Here is a 26,211-nt window from a genome sequence, read left to right as displayed (position 1 = left end):
TCATCATTGATTCTTTCCACACCTATTTTACAGATAAGCTATTCCTATGCATGATGCGTACATTTGCAAACAACTTTACAATCCCATGTTCACATTAGCATTAGCTTTAGTGCAATTGTGAGTTGGACAGTTTCACTTTAAGAACTCCCACAAGGTAAACACACTGCATTCTGAGCATTCATGTGATTTTGTCTGCAGGTTAACTCAATGTTTGCTTTTGTTTCATTCAGAATTTATTTTGTTTTCATTATCATTCAATGAAAAATTATCAGCGTAACAATGGACGGAGCAGAGCATGGGACGATGAAGTGTGTGGTCTTTGCTGCTAGTTATCAGGGCATGTTTGCTTTGTACAATTTAAAGCTTTATCTAACACTATCACAGGAGATAACAGGTACCACATATTTCTAGATCAGGTTTTAGCTGTGAAGCAGACCATGTTGTGGAAGAGTAGTTGGAGGCTAAAAATGCTGACAATGTTTTACAAGATATTTTCCGCGTGTAATAGCATCATGGAAGACTGTTTGGTGGTATAGACCTACTGTATGGGAAGTTATGATTCTATGTCATTGTCAGTGATTTGCGAGTTCTTTGTAAAGAATATGCAGAGTACGCTGTGTGATGTGTTGCTACCATTTCCGTTGAATTTTCACAGATGATCTTAGGATTTAGGATGCTTCTGCGACAAGTCCAATTTCTTATCTTTAATCAGATAGGAATGGCTGACAAAACTTTGATAAGTGTAAAAATTGATATACGGGAATTGTCTTGAGTCTAATTTGAATACCATTCAATCTTTTTCAATATCTTTATTTTTTTTTCTTTTGTTTGAGTGTGAGAAAGCTGAGCTAGGCTGCATCTGTCCACGACTAGTGTTTCACCAGGAATCGTTAATCTCCTCAACAGATGACCATTAAATTAGACGAAAGTCACCTCTTCCTAAAATCTTGCTCTTTTTGCCCCTCCCCTTTTTTCTTGAGGGGTGGGGGGGGGGTGGGAGGGGGGAATCTCCTCAATCATCCCCTGACCTCCGGACCAGATGTTAGACTCATCCTGGCCGACGCCCAATCAGGAGTGATAGGAACCAGCCAGGCTTCAATTGCCTCGCCTCATTGAGACCCTGTGATGCTCCACTGGCAAAAAATTTGCCATCCGTGCAAAGTTTTCCGTGGGCGAAAATTCGCGATGACGATTTTTCGAGATGACGAGAGAAAAATTGCCTGTCCCTGCACATGATGATGGCCTTGTTTGCTCCAACATCTTGTCTTTAATTGGGGCCAGATGAGCATTTTCCAGAGGCATGATGAAAGAATATGTTACATACTGCATTTGTTTTTATTCTGAACAGGAACATCAAATTTCTCCTTCCCCTCCCCCCCCCCCCCCCCCCCATGTATGAAAAGAAGTACACTGCCCTTGCTAATGTTGTTCCCAATATGTCATGGACAAAAGTTGGAGAGAAAGTTTGAAAGTACCTGCCACTTGCTCTAAAAGAATATGTCTTTCCATTGTTGGTAACGTTGGTACATAGAAATGCTGAAAACAATGATTAATTTCAAATGATTTACCATCTTTCCTTTCTTGATATACTGTGATTAGACACAACAAACTTTGAATTCAAAGAAAGAAATCGTAGATATTCATGATAACTATAAAATGGCTACCATTCTTTAAAGCTGTTTTTGTTGGTGTCTGTTTTCACACAGGAATTGGAGGAGGAGATTGCCAATGTCAATGCAGATCTGGAGAGTATGGACTATGATGACAGCAGGTGAGATGAACTGCGAACAATTCCCCATATATTCCCATCCATCCATTACCCCACCCCTGTCTTCAATCCCCAACCATACCCCTTCCCCATCTCTACTCCCTCCCCAACCCTATCCCTTCCCCATCTCAGCCATTGCAGATTTTGGGCAAAGCCAAATAAAAAACAAACAAACATGTATGCTGTGGTAGAGTGCTTATCATATCACTTTAGTGACATTTTGTTTCCAATACAAATGAACAATACTGAGAGAGTAACTTTGCCGTCATGACGATGTGACTGAAATGAACAATTTCGACATACTCTGGGAGGACGAAAACAAACCCACATGAACTCCTGCTTTCATTTTAATAAATGAATATGAATTTTCCTTTAAAGATGATACTCAGCTGCTAAAGTAATTCATGTCATAAGTTAACGATAAATCTCTGATATTGATGTAATAAAACAGGTTTACACTTTTGTCTCGTACTTATAACTGTTTGTTCTGGTGCTCAAAACAAATCGCTTGTTTTGGTGGTTATTAATGTTCAGTTATAAGAAACTGTGGTAAAAACAGCACCACCCCTCCCCCACAAGAAAAAAGGACACTACCCTGGAAGAACATGTGTATCTCACAAATTGTCTCTGTCATCTACCTCTTGATTTGTCCGCAGAACTGATGCAAAGACCAGACAGATGAACACGGGGAGAACCAGGTTTAATATGGATCCCAAAAAGGTATGGCTGGTACAGCTGTGAATATCATACATTGATTGTCATTGACCCAGTCAGTGGTAGAGGGAACCCTATGTCAAGGTCCAGAACTGGGAGTTGTACCCTCTTGTTTGAGGAGAGTACATTTTAGTTTGGTGGACAAATTTGACCTGTGAATCAACTTGTTATGCCTCATTGCCCCCCCCCCCCCCCCCCCCTCTGCTGGACGCATTGTGTTTTGGGGTAGTTCATCTATCTGTCTGTGTTTTCAGAGATATGGGAGTTGTCTGAAGGCTTCGAATACTGATAGCAAGTTTTGTATCTATGTTTATAAACCTTGCAACTATACACCTTGCCACAGCAAATGTTTGTTTTTATCCACTGGGTAGATATCAAATGAGTTGTGGAGATTTTTTTTTTTTCATGCACAGTTTGCAATTGAGGTACATGCATTGTTGTGATTGTTAGCAAATTCAGTCATTCCTGTTGAAAACAAACAAACAGACAAACAAAAACACTGCATAAACTATGACGTGCAGTCAACAGCATTTTGAATAAAGGAAACCAGATAAACTGGTGATACAGCACTCGTAATTTGAAGACTTTACAAACTATTGAAATCATTTACTAGGATAGCAGTCAGACGGATCTCATTTTATAAAATAAGTTATGGAAATTCTTGCTAGAATGGCAACTTCTCACAGCAACAGCCGATCAGGAAGCAGCATTCTTGTTGTTACCATGACGCTTGCCAATGCAGCAAGAGTTGCTATCATATAGCAACTTTTTTGCATGGAATGGAACCCAAGGATATTAAATTCAGCAGAATGGAATGCCAAAGAGCCGAAAGTCAACGTTCAAAGTATCAGAGAACATACGGCACGTCAGTTGCTCTACTATCTATTGTCTTTGGGTTCCTGTGTTTGGACTCATGGAATGGTAAACAATAAACAGAGGTGACTTAGGTTAATTTTGATAGCGCTGGGTGTGTTTTCACAAAGTGGTAGGGAGAAAGTCAGAGTCACCAATGCCCTACTGTGCATCTGGCATTAACCCTTTCACGCTCACAATCTCACAATGCTATTGAGATAGTATGCAAACAAGTTGCTGGTAGTATGGAGAGTGTGAAGTAAAATTATTGGTCTTTAATTGTCAATGTGATGGACAGGAATAAATTGAAATGAGAGCTAGGTAATCAAAGATTCACAAAATGTAATGTTTTGGCTGCCTGGCAATGAAATAAAATAAAATGTCAAGTTTCTGCAGAAAGCAAAACCATATTTTTAGCCATTACATATCATAAGTGATAAGTGTTTAGATATAAAACACATTTGAAGTTGAACCTTACTGTTCCTGCACTCCAGTTTTTCATTGACACTGATTGATTGGTGCTATTAGCACTGAAACAAGGAACATGCTCCAATTCCAAACAGCAGAGTGCTCAAAACACACTTGTCAGTTTGCAAGGAGCCACTAAAAGTCAATATTGGGCAAGTAATATGAAAGGGCTCTTGTCTAATAACAGTTTGTGCCCTTGCCTGAATGCCCATGTGGGCAAGTGGGAGAAAATTCTTTTGTGTTGCCCTGAAATGAATCCAATAAACAGTCTTGAACTGCAACATCGTACTGCTGACATCAATTGTACATCACAAGGCTTGCACAGACCACAGGGCAACACTAACTGTTTGTATAGCTTTCCTGGGCATCTACATAATTATGTAGTGAAAAACAGTCGCCCCACCAGATGGCTGAATGAAAGAAGGTAGCCGTGCTGGAGAGCCGTACCAAGGCAAGCCAGGAGATGCGCATACGGTATACATACATAATTGACTGTGTATGGGGAATTGCTTGTTACCGTCACATGAGGAGTTCACTGAAACTGTGTTACGTGTGAGTTTGTGGCTTTGCTTTGCAGGCCACAGTGCATGGAGGAGTAAACTACAGTTCTGCTAAGAGCTGTATCAACAAATAAACATGTGGTCAGGGTTAATGTGGTCTCCAGCTCAGGGCACCACCACAAATGTGGACCCCACCAAGGCAAACAGCACCCATTTATCAGTGGGGATCAACATCTATAAAACAAATAATGCACACTGTAGGGTTGAATCCTTCTGTTGGGATATAGTTTGTGATTCAAGATACCATGCAATGGAATACCTAGTTTTGCATACATCAGCACGATACCCCTGCTTTTGCAGTATTAAATTTTGTTGTAATATTTTTCATCTTTAAAAAAAAAAAAAAAAATGAACACAACGAGGCAGAAGAGAAATGGAGAGTATCCTGCTAATTGAAGCCACAAAGAAGGTGATATCACTCCCCGGAAATATTTCACCAATATCCTTGAAATGGATAGCAAAAATTATTTGATATCCTGTATTTTTTTCAGTATTAAACATTCATGCAGGTACATACTGCAGGTAGTCTTCCTTCTACCTATCGGCAATCTGTAGGTTTGTGTGTGCTGCATGACCTTCTTCTGGTCAGTATAGGGGGTACATGTATCTTACTGAGCTGTGAATGTTTACGAGCGTAGCAAATTCTAGGGAATTCCAGGGTTCGTTATCAGTTGTAATCAAATTTGTAAGCAATTGCAATCAAATTTACAAACAGTTTTCATTGTCAAAGAAATTTTGAACGTGTTCAAAATTTCTTTGCGACAATAAATTGTTTACGAATTTGATTACAACTCTAGCGAAACCTAAAATTCCCTAGAATTCACTGCGTTCGCAAACATTTGCCACTCACTGAGATGCCCCCTTTATATGGAGGCAAGCACTTGGTGGCATGGATAAAGAAGTAATTGCACCATCTGAGCTCACTTCCTCTGCCTGTTGAGTGAGTTGCAAGCTTGTTTTGTAAACCTGGGGCGTCAAAACGAAAAAAAGACATCTTCCCCCCCACCCCCCATCAAATCAAAATGATGTGATAATTTGAAAGAGGCAAGACTATTGGGGATGGACGGTCAAGCTGCATGCATTTCATGTGTGGGCTAGTTTGCAGGCACAAACACTTGTTGGTCGTATTAGGAGTCTGCATTTGCCAAGACTAATACACGCACCACTGCACTGCAGCCTCTTGTTGGGAGAAGCTACAACACAGGGCCTATGGGACAGTGCCGAAGTGGTGCATATAGTAGTCTTGGCGCAGACTTCTTTACGACCAACAAGGGTTTGTGCCTGCAAACTATGTGTGGGCAGTGGAGGGCACTGCCCATCTGTTTCCTGTGGCCTTGGGGTCAGTAAAGTGGTCACTCATCCACTTTTCAAGGAACCCAGTCCATGTTTGGATAATTACTTGGTCAATATTTTGACAGGGATCCTGCATTTGGCCTCTTCCAGTCCCATCCCAATGTTGAAGCAAGCAGGCACCCTGCTAAATAACAAGGTATTTTGTACATGGGCTCACCTCCCTTATGATGTCTGAGCAGCAGTGTTTTTAGGGAAAAAGGAATACTGAAATGCAGGTACAATTTTTTTTTGTGTGTGCACAGCTCACCAGTGTACTTCACTACTGTGGTTTACACATATTTTATCCTTGTAGTGGATGCTTTATAATATCTAATTTTATGCCTCTGCTTTTCTGTTCTGTTTATCCGGTTTATTTTTTGGTGTTTTATTTTATTTTAGTTATTTATTATTATTATTATTGTTATTATTATTATTATTATTTTTTTTTTTTTGGGGGGGGGGGGGGGGGGGAGGGGATTAGGGGGAGAAGAGGGGAGATTTTAGGAAAGAGCCAGAATATGTAGGACCTACTCATTTGTTGAATATTACTAATTGTTGTGCTTGTTGTATGGATCACGGAGCCAAATAAACTTTTTGTCAGTGAATGCACATGTCTAGAATGAACCATACATGTAGGGGAAAGGGGGGCAATTTGAGCCCCCTTTTTTACATTTTAAAAAATATCTCAATAAATAAACATGCTGGAGCATGATAATACCACAGGTAATAGTAGTAGATAGGCTGAATAATACCATGTAGAAATTATGTTACTGGTCAGCTATTCCAATTTGCATATTAATTGGTGTTTAATAACTACAACAAGGGGCTCATTTTGCCCCATGAAAATGGGGTAAAATGAGCCCCTTTTCAAAACCATGTGTAATTAATCAATTTCTGTTTTGTAACAAACTGTAATGAATTTTGCTTATCTCATAAGTATTCTGGAGTATAAAAGTGTTGCTATAGCTTAATATCCCCCTAATTAATTACCACATTAATTAAAGCAATGTTAATGACATAGCTTATGTGTTTCCACCATGTTCTATTTCCGGAAGTGTTGTCACACAATGCATAGTGTCTGTTTTATATGATTTGTTAGCAATAATTGCTTACAAAAAAACTGCTGTAACGTTTAAAACTAAAGAGAGATCAATGCCACAGCAGCTACACCCCTGCAAAATAACTTTGGACAGAGATAACAACCAATGAACTTGAGTGGACGGTATCATCGATTTCACCACATGCTTCGCATTTTTTGACTTCATTGTCATCCATTTTGGGTTTCATTGTCACTTAGTGGAAGTTCCACTGGCTCATCAAAAATATTCTGTTTCATCCCTGTCTTTCCTTTGTTATTGATTCTTTCTGTTCTGCTTTCCTTGCAGTCTTCTTTTAGCCTCTTCACTCTTTCTTATTCTCACCCAATGTTCCAATGTACCGATTAATGGCACAAATACGTTAGTGCAAGATGCATCCTATTGTTGTAGGGCCACATACACCTGTATTCTCTTTAAATGTGTGCTTGATTACATGCATTTCTCTTATTCAGGTATATTTCAAGAAACATTCAATTAAAATCATAAATTGTATCAAAATTTAATACTCGATCCATTATTCACAGTACACAGCATCCATACATAACAGAGGGGGCTCATATTACCCCACGGGGTACTATTCCATACATTCACATCCAGGCACAAAATCAAAATGATTTTCTCTAGAATTATTTTATAATTTGCACATACTATGGCTACTTAACACAATCAACAAAGAATATAAATAATTGAAGCAAAGGGGTGGATAGAGTACTGATCTTTCCAAAGTGGACATGCCACTTTCGAGATGAAATTCCTTAGTGCTATGTGTTTAACTGCTCCTCCTTGCCATATGAAATAGGATGTAGGTGAGTATTATACTGCAACTTGTGGCAGAGATAGTGGACTAACATACCACAAAATAGTAGCCAGTTTGGCCCAGGCACATTAGAGCAGAGAGCAAAATTCCTCAAGGGGGCTCATTTTACCCCGGGGCTCAAATTGCCCCCCTTTCCCCTACCTCCAGTGAGGATGTTATGTTGTGCATAAGCAGTAGTAGCTCCCATGAGAATACTTTCATACTGTGTCAATACAGAGTCAAATTGCTATGAACATGACCAACTCCTTGTATAGATGTACCATTGGCACATCTTAAACAGGAAGTAGTTTTTGGAAAATACGATAGTTGCGACTCCTATTGTTTGACAATGCAAATTCCATGGCATTCTTTTCTATTTTGACAAGGTGAATTTGAGAAAAAAAAAAACATCTCTTGCCGCACACTGGCCTGTTAAAGAGGGTCCAACAGAAATATTAGTATGTGAAATTAATGCAGTTTTGTGTCCATTGCTAAAAATGTGCGAAATTTGATTGTCAAAGTATTGCTTTAGGGCAATTTTCTTGTCTACTATTATGCCTCTACTTTAGAGGCATGCTATTATGTCTTCACTCACTTACTTGTTAGAACACAAGCAATCATGCCTGTGGTAAAATTCTTTTAATAGTGTGGTTACAGCCTGCCAAAGAAATATGCACTGGAAAATTTTGACGTTTGACCACAGGAATTTGGTGCACATGTAGGGCTTAGCAACGAGCTCACTTAAAAAAAGAAGAAGAAGAAAACTAAAAAGGACCGTGCATATGAAATGAACATTTGTTTGACCTTCGCTTGTGGCCAAGCCTGTAGGGTAGGACAAATATGGCTCGAAATTGGTAAAACACAAGATTAATTTTTAGTGTTTCTACTACACTTTGGCACAACATGTTACGTTGCTGTGACGATTGTAGTTATTTTACATGTTTATTTTTCTTACAGTGGTCAAAATATTGTCATATTTGCTGTTGTTCATTAAATAGGAGATATTGTTGTTTTATTTGGTTTGTAAACATGCCTGTAGCCCTCTCGATCTTCAAAACTATGATGTGAGATGAAAGAATTGTCAGGCTATTTTTGTCCAAGGTGTGTTTAACTTTGTTGGCAATTCTGTGTATTTACAAACAAACACGCCACTCCTCCATGACGCAGAATTTGCAGTGAGTGAAAGCATGGAGTAATGAATTTACAGTTTGTAAACTCTTGAGTGTCTGCTCTGCTGACACTTGACATGAGGCAGTTGCTAAGGAAATAAATATTTTGATTCATTCATTCAGTTCTTCCCTTTTTTGCACCCAAATGCATACATGTGATTTTGATGGTATCCCTCAGAGTACTAAATATTTCATTTAGACCAAAGCTTGTGTTTCTTCTTCATAAAGCTGAAAAAAAAAACACGGTAAGTTCTGCAAAAAGAGCATCGTGCGTGTTATTCTGTCGAAAGAGGATATTATTTTGTCGAAAGAGGATGGTAGTTTTTATCCTGTGGTGAGAGATATCTGTGATCTATTCATCCTCTTTTATCATGGAAATGTATAGATTGCAATTCATCCTTTGCATTGAATAGTATCAACCTGCTGATGGTACTAATCTGACAAAGGCCTGTTCATATTTTGTTCCTTTAATAGAGATACTAAATATGGCATGGAACAAACTGTTTGATGGACTTCTAAAGGAAAAAAAAAAGGGGGCGTTGTATTTCTATTCTTGGTATTTACATGTATCCAAGGCAATGTGCTGTTGATGACACATCAGAGAAATTTGCAGATACACCTGACACATTCCTACTTGTGAAAGAGCGTTCATTGACACATCGTTTTTGTTTTTTTTATTTCTGTTAAATTGGGCCGTGTGAAACAAGAATTCAAATGGAATGCTGGCTATTCAGAGTGAAGAGAAAGGTGCATAATTAGTGTCAAGTGAGAGCCCCTCTTTATGTAAACTGCATGCCTGACTTGATTGCCATGGAAAGCTGTATTATTGTGGAGTAGAATGATTCTCCCCCCCCCCCCAACACACATATACACACACACATATACACACCCACACAATTATTGATACACCTGCTTCCAAGACATTCACTGAGGACATGCATGACTGAAGCATGGTGCTACATGACAGCCCCCTTCTTTGCTGTCCATTCAGATGTGATAGTACTCCAGCTCTGTGATTCATCACTAACCTCTTTCACTATCTCCCTCCGCCTCTCTCGCCTTCTTTTCTTTCAATTTCTATCTCGGTAGTCTAATAATTCAGTCTGTATAGATTGTTACCATTGATGTAATTTAGACAAATTGTCAAAGATTTGCATGCACTTAGCCATGGTGATATGATAATGCTATTCAGTATTCCACTATTAGATCTTGTGATAATGTGCCAAATGTTGAGCTGATCACTAGTGATCAAAATTGTCTCAATCTGCTTAGAAGCACCTTGTAATATAACACTATTTACTCTCATTTGTGTTGGAGTACTAAGGTGCTTATGAGGAATGTGATCATTTGAATATAAAATTTCAGTATTTTGAACTTTTAGTGTTCAAGGGGACTGATTTCTGTTGTTATTTTGTCATATATGTGTTGTAGTGTCTGTTCTCTTCTCCTTTTTTGTGGGGGGGGGGGGGGAGTACACACACAGGTAGAGGAAGAAGGCAAATAAAGAACAGAGCTTTCATGCATTGACTTCTGTTGGTAATCAAGAGCAATCAACTTTCATTCTTACTTGATCTCCTGCTTGGATAAAGATGCATCAAAATGCGAATAATTATGTCTGTAATGATGAAAGCTGTTATCTATCGCCCTACATGTACTTGACCCACTCTGATGTATACAAAAGTTTTCAAAATTCTGTTGTGAACATGAAGATATACCGCTTGTATACCACAGACCAAAATCACCACTCTAATAAACTGCTTACTGAAGTCCAGTCTACTCTACTGAAGCATTGTTGTATACGGAGAAAAACATTGTGTGTTATATACCTACAGTCACATATTTCTTTTAGTGCTTTTTTGCAGCATTTAGCGTGTGATATCAACAGCTCTTCGTTATGACCATACTTTAATATTCATACAATATCAGAGACTCAGTAGCCTATAAAACCACCACAGTTAAGAGCAGCTTTCTAACTGGAAACAGTGTTGAGCAATACTGTTATGCAGTCTGGATGACTCAAACTATTGCCACTTATCCATGGGGTCAGTGTGGCATCCAGACAAATTAACTGAATCTCTTTGCTACTGGCCAGCGCCATGAATTTTTTTTTCTTAGTCAAATGACAGAAGTGCATAGGCAGAGGATGGGTAATCCTGTATGAAACAGGCCGATAATCTCCCTGGCCAAGTGTAGGGATTTGGTCCAATAAAGAGCCAGTTTTCTATGAAACATAAAAACAGCCTGGGTGCTCTTCACACTGTTTTAAATATTAAAGAGCAGAGAGGGAGCTGTCCCATAAAGTGTGAACTGATGCATGGGTAACACACGCGGCGCTTTCCTTTGCGATTACGTAGTAGATGCACTCACAAGTTACGTTCAGACGGGAGCCCTTAACCTCGAAGTTAGGAAACTTCGAGGTTAGAGCTTGTAGTTAGGGACCGTGAAGACGCACTCGTAGTTAGCAAACCTCGAGGTTTGCTCGATGTTTCGAGCCACGAGAAATCTTATGGTTAGCGCTCTAACCACGAGCCGCGGGGGGTCCCCACTCGTAGTTAAGCACCGTGTGGACACAAAAAACAACGAACTCGAAGTTAAGAGTGACCTCGCCGTAAACTCCAGCCCCCCCCCCCCCCCCCACAATTTCCCTCTGCTTCCGGGTCAACCTCCCAAACGTACACCACAAATACACTACACATGAAAAACCTATGACGCACGACACAACAACATCATCTTTTCTTCTCATGCGCTTGATCTCTGAAACTGAACATGTCGAACTCGCTACTGTATTCTATATTCTTCTCCGACGCTAAAAAAGAAATGTTTTCGACGAATATCTTCATAAAGGCATAAAGTCATCAGTGCAGTGCTATCTCTGCATATCATGACAGAGAAAAAGAGTACCTGTAAGCGAGTCCGACAGGGTTGGACTAAAGAATAAATAGACGCCTTGTTAGCAATGTGGGCTTAAACTTCCGGTTTTGTGGTTTTAACATCGAGTGGGACCCACTCGTAGTTACGGGGGGCAGAAGCTTAACCTCGAAGTTTCGTAACCTCGAGGTTACGATTCGTCGTGTGGACACACGTCGTAGTTAGGGGGCAAGAGCTAAACCTCGAGGTTTCCTAACCTCGAGGTTAGGGCCTACCGTCTGAACGTAACTAATGTTTGCATAGGGTCGCTAATCCAGTTTCTTAACGACCTGCAATCTCCTGGTCAAGTGTAGGGGCTTTGTCGAATTAGAGTCGACGGAGATGCTTTCTCAGAAAAATAAAAAGGGGCCATAGAGATAGACACATAGGCCTTTGAGGGAGCATATGCTGACCCTCAGTGCTCTGTGGAAAACTGGAAATGATATAAAAGGAGTTTCTTTTTTCTGTTCCAACCGGAAATCTTTGTTGAATTTGTCATTATATAAAGTATATGGCTAGTAGGCTAAAGGTTGTGCTGTCAAAAATGGATAGTCCATGAGTAATTCTCATCTTAGTTCCTGCCAGAAACTGTGAGCATACAAAGTACGAGAACGTCCCCATTTCAACTACAAAGTGAGTTGATAGGCAAAGAAGCGATGTGGATATTCAACAAAAGACATCCGAAGTCATCACGTAATGTGCGTGTTGTCATTCCATACATTGTTGTCCCAAGTATAAAAATGCTTTTTATTCATCAAAAACCCGTCTAGCACTCAGAGCAGAGTAATTCGGGGCTAGACAAAGCCGAGGTAGACAAAAGCGGGAAACGTGATCCCCTGCACTGGGGCAGTGTGTCTGCCACTCGTGGTACAGAGCGGCCCAGCGGAGGAACTCCCCCCACCCAATACCGCTCTTCTGATTGTGTGCTTAAACTTGGGCTGATGTGAAGACGACTTTTTAGCCTCAGGTGATGCGCTAATGGGGCCCGGCCTCTCTCTCCTCTTTTCATATTACCAGCAAACCACACAACTCATTTGGATAATGTGAAAATATTGGAGCCTCTTGTAAAGATCCCTGTCAGTTGATTTTTAGGGAGTTGGGTGGTGGGGGGTGGGGGGTGGGGGGGGGGTAAGGGGAGGGGGAGGGAGAGGGGGAGGGGGAAGAGATTTTTGAGAAAGGGATCGGAGGATTGACAAAGGGTTTTGTCGCAGACATGAGGTATGCCGCGCTCTTGAACCTCAAACTGACACGGGAAACATGCTATTGTGCTTTGTTATATCTTGCCTCTAACATCAACACTGACATACAGACACACACACACAATGGGAATGCATGACAGGCTCCTGATTACAAGCTACTGCTTTCAGGATTCCTATTTGCAACCTGCACGGTGCAAAATGTTCAGGAGGTAAAAAGAAGCTATGTTGTGTAGATAGGTGTGATTACAGTGCTCACAGATATGGCACTATGCTTAGGTATCTGTACATAGTTGATAGAAAGAGGACTCTTGTCGTCACTAGTGAAATTTCACATACAATGTAAAGGAAATCTTCAAGCTGTACTTTTGTAATGTCCTGACCTCTGGCCTCTTCTCGGGCCACTTTTTAATTTTTTCAATCCCTCTTTAATGATGGTCAAATATTTGTGGAACTTTTCTGATGGAGTGCCGACTGCCATGCTCAGATTTACAAGATATTGTACATGGTTTTTTATTATTACGAGATATATTCATATCAGTCTATTAAAATGATTTGTAGAATGATTGATAAATCATGTTTGGTTCCCAAATGTAAATCCAGGAAAAAAGAGTAGGTATAAGTACATGTATAGGCCCTAAATATTTCTCAAAGATCACAAAAGCAAAGATTGCCTTTAAGTGTCAGTTTTCCCTGAGAAATATTGACTATTCATAGAGTACATGTATTTGTTACTAAAAATGATGACTAATAGGAGTACGTCTAAAATTCTATTCCAATATTTTTCATGACTTAATAAGGCCTTGCTTTGCCTACACAATTCCAGTTACCTGCTTGCGAAAGAGATTCCAACTTTCTAGGACAGAGCTAGCCCTTCCTCAGTGAGTTATTTCACGGTATACACAGGGCTCCACACTAACTTTTATTTTTGGTGGCCCAAGGGCAAACATCCGACCTTTTTTGGTGGCTGGACGTGGCCACCGTTAGTGTTGAGGCAGGGGTCGCACTTAACTCTTTTTTTAAACTAGCCAGGCGGACTACTTAGAATCAATTTTGACACTGAAGCAATATTTTGGCTAGCCAGACGGACCAGTTACTTCAGAATTTTATGATTTTTAGCTAGTCCAACATGATTTTGGGTGGCCAATGGCCAGCGGACCATCGCCAATTTCGAACCCTGTGAGCCCTGGTATACATGTAGGTGATATAAAGGAAACAGTGACTCTGCAATTTCAAAATTACAGTTGATCCATGTAGATCAGATTCTCCTTTATAACCATAAAGATTTTAACCTTGCTTGTTTTTCTGTCGAGCCAACAATGATATAGCTTGATTATACAAGTACACTTTACAGAAAGAGGCATGAACGGTCTATCGAACTGAAAGGCTGTTAACCTGTAGGCTCTGATATTTCTAGAAGTGTGTCCTGTTTCTCAGGAAATTGATACAAAATGAGAAAAAAAGAAGGGGGGACTGGCACTTGTTAGCACGATTACCATTCTTTCCTGACACGTGTATCACTAGGTATTGTCTTTTGTGGCAATGGGAGGAAATTGTACAGCTTCCGAAGCGTCTGATACCAAGTTGTTTCGCAGAGATCGGGAAATTTTTCTTCCTTCCCCGTTTTCTGCTTCTCAGATGCAGTGCATCCGTCCCAGCTTATGTATGTTTGTAAAATAAACAGTAAGCTCTCTCACAATCTATAGATCGATTCTGTGACGCGCTATGTGTATTTTTGGCATGGGCAGCGCCATAAACGCGGTGTCTTAGCCGACCCCCCCTCCCCTCCCCTCTCCCCCACCCCCTTCCGCGTGCGGAATGAAAAACTGATGCATGGTTGTTTTACAATAGCCAATGGGCGTCTCGTACTGAGCGCGCGAACGCTTGCTTAGTGTGCGAACCTTTGTTACAAGTGCGTGATAAACATGTTGCCCGGGGGTGGGGGAGAAGAGGGGGGGGGGGGGGGGGTCGGCTAAGACACCTCAAAATGAGCTAATGGCTATGCACAGTGCCACAAATTGTCTGCTGCCCTCAACGAACCCGAATCGGTCTCTATGCACCTATAAGGCTCAATATATATGTCCTTGATGTGGTGTAGTTTTGTTTTGAGCAACATCCAAAAATGAAAGCTGAATGTAGTAGAGTGGTACAATAAAGGAATATTGGTTAAAAAAAAAAGACACTACACCCAACCATTGCTTTTACAGTCAGGCTTTTCTATCTCCAGTCCTGAAACCTGACAATGTGAACCTTTAGTTTTTGACTTTTGTCTAGATGCACGAGCTGGAAGCATTTACTGGGAAGTTGCCCGCTCTGCCTTCGCGTCCAGTCGTGATGGCTTATCGCTTCGGTTGGCGCTAATGCTCGGTGTCCTGTTCCTAGACTTTGTGCAGCTGTTGTTGCACATTGCCAGGATTTTCCTGTCAGTAGGAGAAAGATGACACAGGACGTGAAAAAAAGAAAACACCGTAGTGATTTCTAATTCAACCTGTAGGAACACACAGACTTGTAAGCAAATTTTGTAGCATGCGGTAGATAGTGGCATAGAGATTGAAAAAACTTATGGATTATATTTCATGAGCAGGGTGAAGAGAACTGCTCCTTGCTCTTGAATATTCTTTTACCCCTTTCTTGCTCGTACTTCGTCAAAAAAGATTCACACTTGTGGAATGGATGGACTTAAAATTGGTGAGAAGGAATCCTTTGTCTTTGAAAGATTCTGAAACGTCCGTGTGGAGACTTGCTTCAGAAGCAGTTTGGAACAGCGTCAAGTGGAGTATATTTCAAAGCGCGGTTTAGACTGAAAATAGTTCATGTATGACAGAGAATGAAGATGAAGTAACTATCTGTGGTTTCAGGGGAGTTAAAGGAAATGAAAGTAAGTTCATGCACATTTCATGCACACACACAAGGGCTGTTGGCATTGTGATAAATATCATAAGATTTGACTCGGACTTTCGGAGAAAAAAAAAATAACCATTGATCAGAAACAAAATTAACTCACTGAACAGATTGAGAGATCAGAGCAACATACAGGATTATTGTTATCAGTCTTTCAATAGATCGAAGCATTTATTATGAAAGATGTTTTTCTCGCTTGCTCAAATTGGCATAAATGGGAATTTTTGCTTTAGAGTGAGTGGAGAATGCCCCAGGCAAAGCAGAAAAATGAGTTTTGTAGCACCCTGCATTTTTTGCCCAGGTGCACTGCTTTGTTGTAGTCAGCTCCCAGGCAACATAATGTCAGGGGAGGATGGTTACCATGACAACCAAAACATGATGCTCCTTGATTGTTGTCAGGAGCATCATGAGTTGCAGCAGGCAACCCGTGAGGGACTCTTCCAAATGCTTCTAGACCTGTTCAAAAGTGGAACTGCAGGCATCCGCTCACCTGCCATTGATTTGTTAGATAGTTGATAAGAGGTGTTCACAAGGAAAATTAAAGGTCTGAGATTAGTTGTACCAGTGAACGTTCCAGCAACTAACATCACAGTCAAGTCCCCATCAAAATTTTTCATGAACTGCACCTGTGCAATTTTTCTGTGCTGAGAAAAGATCAAGGTAGAAAGAGAAAGATAAAACAGAAGTGGTTCCTCAACCTTTTGTCATTCTTGTGCAATATGTATGCTGTTGGAATCATTGTTTTATGATCTGACCCATTACCTTGATCTGACCTAACCTTGTAGTACATGGTTTCGTAATGAGGTATGCTTGTATAGGAGTCTGTACATTAATTACCATGTTTATTTATGTGAAATATGTCTGTATCATGTCCTTTTATGAAGTATTATGACCTATGTCATTTCATTTACCAAATTTTCTCCCATTTTTCCTTTTCCTTACCTCTCTGTCCACTTTTTTCACATTTCCCTTTGTGTGACTCGCTGTTCTTTCTATTCTTTGATCTCATTCTGATTTCTATTACCTATTGCTTTTTCTGCCCACCTCTCTAAATTCCTTCCTCCCTCCCTTAATCCTCTTTTTCCTTTTCACCTTGCCCTCTTCCCCTCTCCTTCCCTTCCTCAATCCCTTTTGTCTCTCCGTATCTCCTCCTCCTGTTCCTGCCGGACATCACTCCTACCCTTCCTTCTTCTCTCCGTCTCCCCCCCCCCCCCCCCCACCCCCCATCCTCCATCCTCCATCCTCCATCCGTCCCACAGGGCATAGAGTACCTGATTCAGAACAACCTGCTCAAGAACACGGCGGAAGAAGTGGCCCAGTTTCTGTACAAGGGCGAGGGCCTGAACAAGACGGCTATAGGGGACTACCTTGGGGAAAGGTAAGATTGTGGATGGATCCTGGCCCAGCTGCATGGGGCAGTTTTAGAGGACTCTATGTATGATAATGAAAGAATTGATGGAAAAAAGCTCAAAGTCATATCAGATAAATGCATTGAAATGAGGGACACAGATCAATGACATGTAGAGCAAGAGTAGACTGGTATCAAGCAAAAACTTATAACCAGCTCAACACCTGTGAAGCATTGTATATACCATATATTTTTCAAGTCAATACTTTTGTGAATTTTGCAAGTACGGTGCTATTCATGAATTTGACAACACACAAAAATTTTAACTGTGATCGAAAAATGGATGTGATGTGCAAGCATATATTTCTCTGTTTATGACAGTACTCCCCAGTGGAGAATTTAACCACTCAAGCAAGTGTTGAGAAGTCCCGATGTGAGAAAAATTAGACTCGCTAAATACATGTACTATGGCACAACAGTGGACCGTTCAAAATTTGCTTCCATGGTTATTTGACTGCTGATTTGATGGTTCTGTCTCGCTTCTGCTCCTGGAAATGTGTTTAAGACATGAAAAGGTCTTTCTGGAAAGACTTATATGATGGAAGAAGCCTTTGCTCCATACCTACAGCTGTATACGATGCAAGATGGATCGAGAAAAGTACATCCGTACACATTCTTGTGATATGGAAGATCTTACAGCGTAGTCTTGCCCTCAGCCATTCTGATAACACCTGATTGTCCTAGATGCATTCCTTTGCTCTTCTATAAAGCTTGTGAGTAACAAGATGCAAAAGATATCGTGAAGAAATGACACAGCATCCAAGATTCTAATGAACAACTAGAAAATAGCATGAGGCTCTGTTCGTCGCATTATTCTGTCCGGGCCAGAATGAAAGCCAATGTTTCTAGAAAAGTTTAAACTTTCAGAAGGACTGGGATGCTTCTGAAGTCATTTTATGTGATGGCAGCATTACCAAAGAAAGTATTCTTGAGTTGTAGATGAATTTAAAAATGTTTCGCCAAGAATTGTTGTAAAGACACAGGGTTCAATATTTGGTCTTTTTCTTCTTTTTGTTTGTTCTAGTCTAATGGTGAAGAATAATGTGGCAACTAATATTCAAACATACAAGAGTATCTCTGGAAATTTGTTAATTGAACTGAGGGAAGAATGAAGCTGATCACTTTCTTCTTTCATAACAAAAATAATCTTTTCCATCTGAAAAAGTTGACGTGCAAATGCCAGTGTTGATCTCGTGCCTTGCGACTATTTTGGCTACGGGTGAAGGCAAGCAGGCAGGCAGGCAAATTGTTTTATGCCTTTTCTTTTTTGTTTTCTTTCTTTTCCCTTGTGGAGAGGCAAGATCAGCTGACAAGATTAAATTTGTCATACTCGTGGGTGCTAAATTAGGAGATAGGCTTATAGATAGATGTTCTCCAAGAGGCACATACCCAAGGTGAGGGGGTGCTGCTTGCACATGTATGTTTAGTCTTTGAAACATTGCCAATTTGACAGTCAGAATTAGTGATGAGTTGGGCAAATGTTTTGGGAGGGCTTGTGGGATAGGAAGTTTGTATGAAGTGTTGCCGCTTGGTAAAACCGCAAACAACGAATCTTTGTTTTGACTGCATCAACTGCTTCATGCAAACGCCCACACATACAGGCATACACACTTACACACTAGAAAAGCCTAGAATCTACCTATGTAGGCATTGTCTTTGAATTTTATCACAATTGTTTAGAATGATTTATAGTGCCATGAAATGCATAAAAATGCAACAGCCCTTTGCTGCAAAAATGTGAATATCAGGCACCAGTGTGATTTGTGATTTATTTACGATCTCATGGGACATTGTTTCATATTCCTGAGGTACACAAATGATTTGACAGAATTGATACCCCACGTCCATGCTCGAAAATTCACAGGCAAGTTTCGCCGAATGATGTGAAAAACTCGTCGCATTTCGCGCTTCAAATATCACTGTGACATATTTGCATTGCCAATTCAATGTACTATAATACTTCGAAGAAAAAGCACTGAGATCTTTTTATTTTTCTTTTAATTGCAAAAAATGGTGAAGATATTGTGTCAGCCGATTCACTTGAAGTCTTTGTAGTCTGAGATGTGCCAAGTGTGAAGTTCGAGTTCCTGTCAGATTTGGACAAGAAAAAAAAAATGGAGGAATTATTGAGCCCTTGGGGCCTCTCCCCTTGTGATTGGTGAAGAGGGAGGGGTAAAAAGAGAGAGAGAGAAGTCTTGTGTAAAGAGTATGAAGAGGATTTTTTTTTACTCCCATATTTTTTTCCAAAGAAAAGCTTTTTTACCCTAAAAATCTGTCTGCAGCAAAGGGTGAGGTCGTCTTCTCCTCGCGTGGCTCCCTCATTCCAGAAATAGAACACTCGGTCACACAGCTTGGACGGGGAAAGGCGAAATAAAACCAACTGTTCTGCCAGCGAGGAGAGAGGAAGCGTCGTAGACAGTGCCGAAGTCACATGAACAGAGAGAACAGAGCTCGGGGTAGGGGGTTGGATGGGGATGGGGGTCCGCTGAGTGAAACTCGCACACATACATTATATATCCGTGGAAGTAGAAATCTTGTCAAAAGCCCCTTTTGATAAGGAAAACAGTACTTAAAATGTAATTGTGGCATTCTATTTGAGATGTGCTATTGTTCATAATATGTCATCACATTGAAAATTACATGTATATATATATATATATATATATATTTTTTATTACTGGAACAATGTATGATTTATTAAATGGAATAGACTGTCAAATTGTCGTAGAAACCTCATCACCTACCCCTATCCCCCCCCCCCCACGGAAAATATAAATCAACTTTTTTATGTACATGCAATTAAGAGGACTAATTGTTGAGTTAAAGCGCCAAGAACATTTCTAAATTGCCCTGACTAAACTGGAAGAATTATACAATGAATCACTGAATGGAAAGACCCTTTATACTCTTTTAAATGTTGCTAGTATACTTGCCCTGCCCCCCCCCCCCCAAAGAACAAAGAAAAAAATGACAACAGCATGGTTGAATTTGTACAGTAGTATTCCAGAATGTTGCATTGACTTTGATATATCACATCAGTATGGTTAGGGGCAAAGAATGAAATCTCATTGGAGATGTCTAGACTCTGAATTTTATCTTTGGAGTTATTTCTCAGTCTAAGCCACGCTTACGTACTTTCCACGATGTCCTCTTTCATGTTACTTGAAGGGAAAGTGCGGAGGCATGTTTCGCTTCGTTTTGTGTTGTGTATTGTGTGCTTGTTTCTTTTCTATTACTTTTTCTTTCAGTGGAAGATTTCCTTATAATATGTTTTTGCTTTTTGATCAGTGATGGTAAAGATTGCCTACAGATGTAATCTAAGCGCAGTGGTCATCCTTCTGAGAATTATCTCTTCCTCCTTGAACCTAATTGCTTCTTTCGGGCTAAGGCGGCTTGAACTCGCCAACGAATCGAGCACATGGTACCCTGAGAACATGCGAATAGAAAAACAACAGAATTTTCCCCCGCAAGGAGGAATCGAAACAGTGAAACGAGCAACGATGTCGCGAGATTGTTTGACTAGATGTAACTTGATAACGAAGAATATTCTGTTTTTAATGTCAACCTGACATGTTGACAGTATGCAGAATGGAAATGCACGATTGTGTATTAGATTCATAATGTAAAGCAGTGACCAAAGATAATGTTATGCAGTGCTGTAAAGGTGGAATTTCTTTACGCTTGGCTGGGTAAGATGAATTTCACGTATGTTTTTAATTCTGCAATTCTGCAGAATCAAAATATAGAATACGATTAGATCTACATTCGACCACTGCTTTTATTTTTTTCACCAGTTTTATGTGGCATGAAATGCGCAAAAATACCCCACTGTGAAAATTTCCACTTTTACAGTATGTCAACATTAACAATGATTCAGGTGTGAAAAATTCTCACCACTACGTTCTCTGGGAATATAAGCCCCAAATATCCACTTGTCATTTAACAAATATCAACTTTTACAGTACATCAGCATTTACAGTGATTCAGGTGAGAAAATTCTCACCACCACGTTCTCTTGGAATAAAAGCCCAAAATATTCTTCAAACAAATTAACTTCTTTTTGTGTACCTGCCTTGTTTGTTTATTCAGTTTATACAATTTGCCATGATTTTCTACAGTGCAAAATTTTGCTGTAGATATACAGTCATCATTAAAAACTGTTTTCTATTCATAAAGACATATTTGTACAACAGACATGGAAAAGGTGTATTTCAACAGTTGTGATGGTACAGTTTGTGTCATCTCTGATAAATGTCTTACATGGTAATTCATTTATCTTTATAGTGGGAGTTTATGATGCCAAAGTGGAACAGTTAGCAGACTGCGGTTGTTTTGGCCGAAAGTCAGAATTATGCATCATTGATCCAAAATAGCAACAGACAAGAGTTTGCGGGAAGTTTTGCCTGAGATGAAGAGTTTTCTGTCTATTTTTTGGTCGTTGTTTTTTAAAGTCATTTTTCATTGATGTCATAGAATTGTTTGAAAGGCTGGACATGCAAATCTTGCCAAGAAATTATTCACAGTATGACTGGTTTAGAAGAGATATGTTTGCATGGATGATGATCCGGGAAATTCGGATGAAAGAGCGTGACAAGAAATTCAGCCGCACCTGCACGAGTGGCGTGTATGCTCGTTAGTCGGGTAAGGGCATAACCGGCCTGGCCTGATACTTGTGCCCAGACTGCTCTACATGCAGCTGTTGTTCTCGAGGTAAAAATAATCTTATTTTGGCAAAGCGGGTGGGCTAAAATAGATTTCCACGACCAAGAACAAGAGTAAGACTCTATTTTTGTTTCTGTCCTTTGTTTATCATAATTTTCTTTTTTGAACAAAGACTTTCCTCACGAGGGCATAGTTCACTCATACAGGAGTTGATGGGATTGTTTTGTTATTGGTTGTGCTTTCTTCTGCCATAGGGCACCCCCCCCCCCCCACCCCCAAGTGGACACTTGAGTGTCAGATTTTAAGGCATTTTCGGGCAATAGATGAATGCAACCGTATTTTCAAACACGTTTAGAAACACCAATTTGAACGACCATGCAAGCAGGCATTTGAAATGCGTTTGAGACCATGATTCCGTTTCTGCGAGTAGATAAACTCAATGACGTTTTGAAATGCATTTGTACCTCCGAATTGCCTAGGTCAACTTCCAGCTTTTTTTGGTTGTGGAGAAAAGTGCGTGCCATTTGTGTTTTCTACCCATTGTTTGTGCGTTAATGATTGAGGCATGTTTGCTAGTACGCAGTTGACCTCTACTTCCTAGGTCAAACACTGCAAAGAAGCTGTGCAGTGACAATACTCAAATTGTGATTATAATGATGGTTGGATAAATGCAGCACCCCGAGAGTCGCATTTCATACCACGTCCGTAAACGCAGTTTGAAACACGTTCTGAAACATGATTCTCTCTCGAGTTACACAAACGCAGCCTTAAACAAGCTGCTACTGCAATATGGTCTGTTATGCTTCTCCCATCATGTAGAGTGAATAGAGCATCATCAATTTGTCAAGTTTTTTGGCTGTGTTTGTCAAAAAGAAATTTATTTTGATGGTTTCGTTCATGGTGTGCCAGGGATGTCATATCCTTGTGTATTATCCAGGACTGAGGAAAAATCAATTATTTGAATACATGTATAAGAAATAGATCATATTTTTAAAGTTATTTTATATGGCTCAAGCCTGGAGTGGTTACACGAGATGTGACTGTCACATGACCAGTATGGCTATCTTTGGGTGGCTCACATGATGCCAGATTAGATTAAAAAGAATCGCTAGGGTTCAGGAGGTCATACTGTCCGTGTGAGTTAAGTAACTCTGCACAGACCTTCACCCATATGCTGCATTATCATTATGGCTACTCTATTATTCACACCCAACCTTTTCCTTGGGATGGATTCTCATGACTTTTTGTCTGTAAGGAGGTGGGGGGGGGGGGGGGAGAGAGGTGCGATGGGGTGCCAAAATTAATTTTGCAATCAAAGTTAGAGTTTCAAAACCTCACATGATCAATGTCATTAGGTAGGTGGATGCAAGTATACTGTCCTGGGAACCTGTCCTTTGCTTCCATATCTTTTTGTGTCCTCAGCGATTTTGCGTGCAAAGCTTTACTGAATACAGTTGTAGGCCTGCTGCACATTTTTAACTCCTGGCTGTTGCCCCCACCCCTTTCCCTCTTCAAGCACGGATGACGTGGGGGAAAAACATCGCCAACTCCTTCCTTGTAAAATATGTTTTCGGTCATTTGATACCAGGCACACTTGCCCCCTTTCCCCCTGCAAAATATTTGTGGCTTCCATGACGATATAAAGCAAGCGATCCGCTGTGGTCATGTTACACAGCTATGTGAGGGAAAGTTCATTGTATAAAGGATGGCATCAAATTACCCACTTTCAATGCAAGAGCTTCCATCTTCTTCTTCTTCTTCTTCTTCTTCTTCTTCTTCTTCTTCTTCTTCTTCTTCTTCTTCTTCTTCTCTTTATTTTTCTTCTTTGAAACAATTTGTAGAACTTGCCAGGTTTGTTGAAGTGAATGTGTGGTCAGTTAAGTAGTGTCCAACCTGTTATCTCACCATGTCGGAGCTGATGGCCGTGCGATAAGTGATATTACCGGATAAGTGAGGAACATGCTCAGCATATACTTTCAAGCAAGTTGTATTGGGGTACATGTAAAGGCATTGTTGATTTACTATTCACAAATTGTATTTTAGTGTTGAACATTTATGTCCAGACTTTCTTGATTTTCTAATAATTGCAAGAGAATCACTGCTTTGTACTGTACTTATAGCAAAGTTTTTGCTCTCAAAACGCAAAGACAGTAGTGGGCCATTCCATATCGGGATAATAGAGATCAGGGGTGATGAATGGATAACTGAAATTAGACTTGGTGTGAAGGGTATTTTGACCCACTTATATGAGTGAAACAGTAAAGTACTTGAGAATTAAACAACAAGCATGGGAGTGGCCCATGATCCTTCTGATCAGACTTGGACATTAAGAATGGCTCTGTGAAAGTAGAATGCAAACAAAAGATAAATTAGTGTTGAATAGGCCATATGATGCAAGTTGGTATTCATTGTGGCGAGTGTCCAGTGGTTTATTGTCTATGGTAAGATAAAAGAAAGAAAGAGAAGAAAATAGCATCAATTAGATTTAATGAGATAATTTGAGATGTTTCTGTTTCGTTCTACACAAAGCCAAGGATACCGCGAAGATTGCACATCTGTAAATGTCCCCGTACTGATCTTGAAAGCGTTTCAATACATGGGAACTTTCTTTGTACTACATAATTATTAGGTTACACATGCAAATGATTCTTTGCAAATGATTCTTTGCAACCATTTGCTATGACAAGGCTCTGGCATTGATAATGACCTGAGTCGAGTGTAAGGTTCCATTGTCTCTTCATATGAAATGATATTCAATCTGTCGTCATGGTTTTTTCGTGAAATGTCATACCTGATTTCGTGGAATTCAGACTAAAAAATAGACACTAAGTGATAGCATCACAGAAGTTTATGTTAAGTTTTGTTTGTCATAAATTGTTAAAATCAGATAATCTGAGTATTGTTTAGCCTTTGAAAGGAGTTTTGTAAAGAAAGAAATATTTCTACTTGATAGATTGACTTATGATCAATTACAGATCTAGTCTGTTCACCCACAAGCCACGATGAATTTTAATATGATACAGTATGATGACTGCTTTACTTTGCATCTGACAACTCTGATGTGAAAAGAAAAATTTTGTTGTATTTTTCTTTATCTTCTAGCTGCTATTGTTAAGCACTTAGCACTTTGTAAATCCGTGAAACATGGTTTCTGCTTGTTCAGTTAATCTTTGCAAACCTCATGCATTTACGCTGATCTATACTTTTTGATTTGCACTGATGACAATAATGTTACGTTTGAATAGCCTTGCAAATGTTTTCTGTACTGTATGGTTAATAATGCCACTCTAATCCTTTCCTTCTTTCCGCCAAACACACAGAAAAGACTTCAATGTGGATGTTTTAGAAGCCTTTGTAGCTCTCCATGAGTTCAAAGACATGATTCTGGTACAGGCACTCAGGTAAGTATCGTCGTACAACTTGTGAAGCATGGATGCACTCACTGCACTGCATGCATTACGGAAATCCATTATATAACTCCCCAACATTCAAGCATTTTGAATGTAATGTTGTGAAACAAAATGTGAGGTTTTTTTTCTTTGTGTGTGTATGGAATATTTGGTATTTCATTAGCTTGATCAAGCAGTTAGCCCTATCTCCATGATCGTATCACTTTTGTCCAATACATTTGCAAAGGACGTTTAATTATCAAAATGGATTTGATTTTGGGTTTCCACATTGTTTCAGTATGGAGAAACTGAGTTATCCCTTAAAATTTCTGAGTTTTTTTTTTTTTTTTTTAAATTAGCATTTAATGCGTCCTATGGTTACCTTGGAACCAGAGAGGTCTTGTGTATGAAGTAGAATATGTATGAAAAACTTCATGACACAGTGAGTTATTTACCCCCAGTCATTTTAATCATACATTGGTCCCCTTCTGTGAGTAGGTATAAATTGTATAAAGCCTACATTATATTCTCTTCATATAAAGAGGTCCTAGTGTGTTTAAGTAAGTTGTCAGCTCATTCAAAGAGTTTACTTTGTGTATGGTACATATTGATATACACAGAAGTAGAAGCACACACACATACATATATGATATATTGGAAAAGAATCTTGTGTCTGGTTTGCAGTGTTGGTTGTTGTAGAAATAGTTATTGAAGGAGGGGAGAAAAAAAAACAGATCAAAAATTGCCACAGGCAAAAACAACAGGCCGGACTGATGAAACGTGTCAGTGGGAGGAGGTGAAGATTATGGAGAAGTCGGTAAAGGAAGTAGGTTTGTTGCCTGAAAGCCTGCAAATCATCTTGGGAAATACTCCCGTGATCTCCCCGACTTTCCCTTTCTCGTCTCAAACGAATCTCCGAATAATTGTCAGAAAAAGGTCATGGAAATGCTACATTTTATGTGTAGACAAAACTGCTTTTAAGAAATAAGGTT

The 26,211-nt window shown here is 39.8% G+C and overlaps 1 protein-coding gene across 1 annotated transcript in view; it reads left to right on the top strand.

Annotated features, from left to right (window-relative positions):
- The window catches only part of LOC139708930 (cytohesin-1-like), an 80,122-nt gene that overhangs the window by 17,334 nt on the left and 36,577 nt on the right, over nt 1-26,211 (top strand). Inside the window, 4 exon segments of the mRNA XM_071620894.1 lie at nt 1,707-1,771; nt 2,425-2,488; nt 17,020-17,138; nt 25,151-25,231. Coding sequence (XP_071476995.1) covers nt 1,707-1,771; nt 2,425-2,488; nt 17,020-17,138; nt 25,151-25,231 — 329 coding nt within the window.

The sequence above is a fragment of the Diadema antillarum genome, unplaced genomic scaffold (genome assembly GCF_040938485.1).
Source record: "Diadema antillarum isolate AM-2024a unplaced genomic scaffold, OU_Dant_1.0 seq00001390_RagTag, whole genome shotgun sequence".
NCBI lineage: Eukaryota > Metazoa > Echinodermata > Echinoidea > Diadematoida > Diadematidae > Diadema > Diadema antillarum.
The sequence above is the reverse complement of the archived record's forward strand: the minus strand, read 5'-3'. Positions and strand labels throughout refer to the sequence as shown.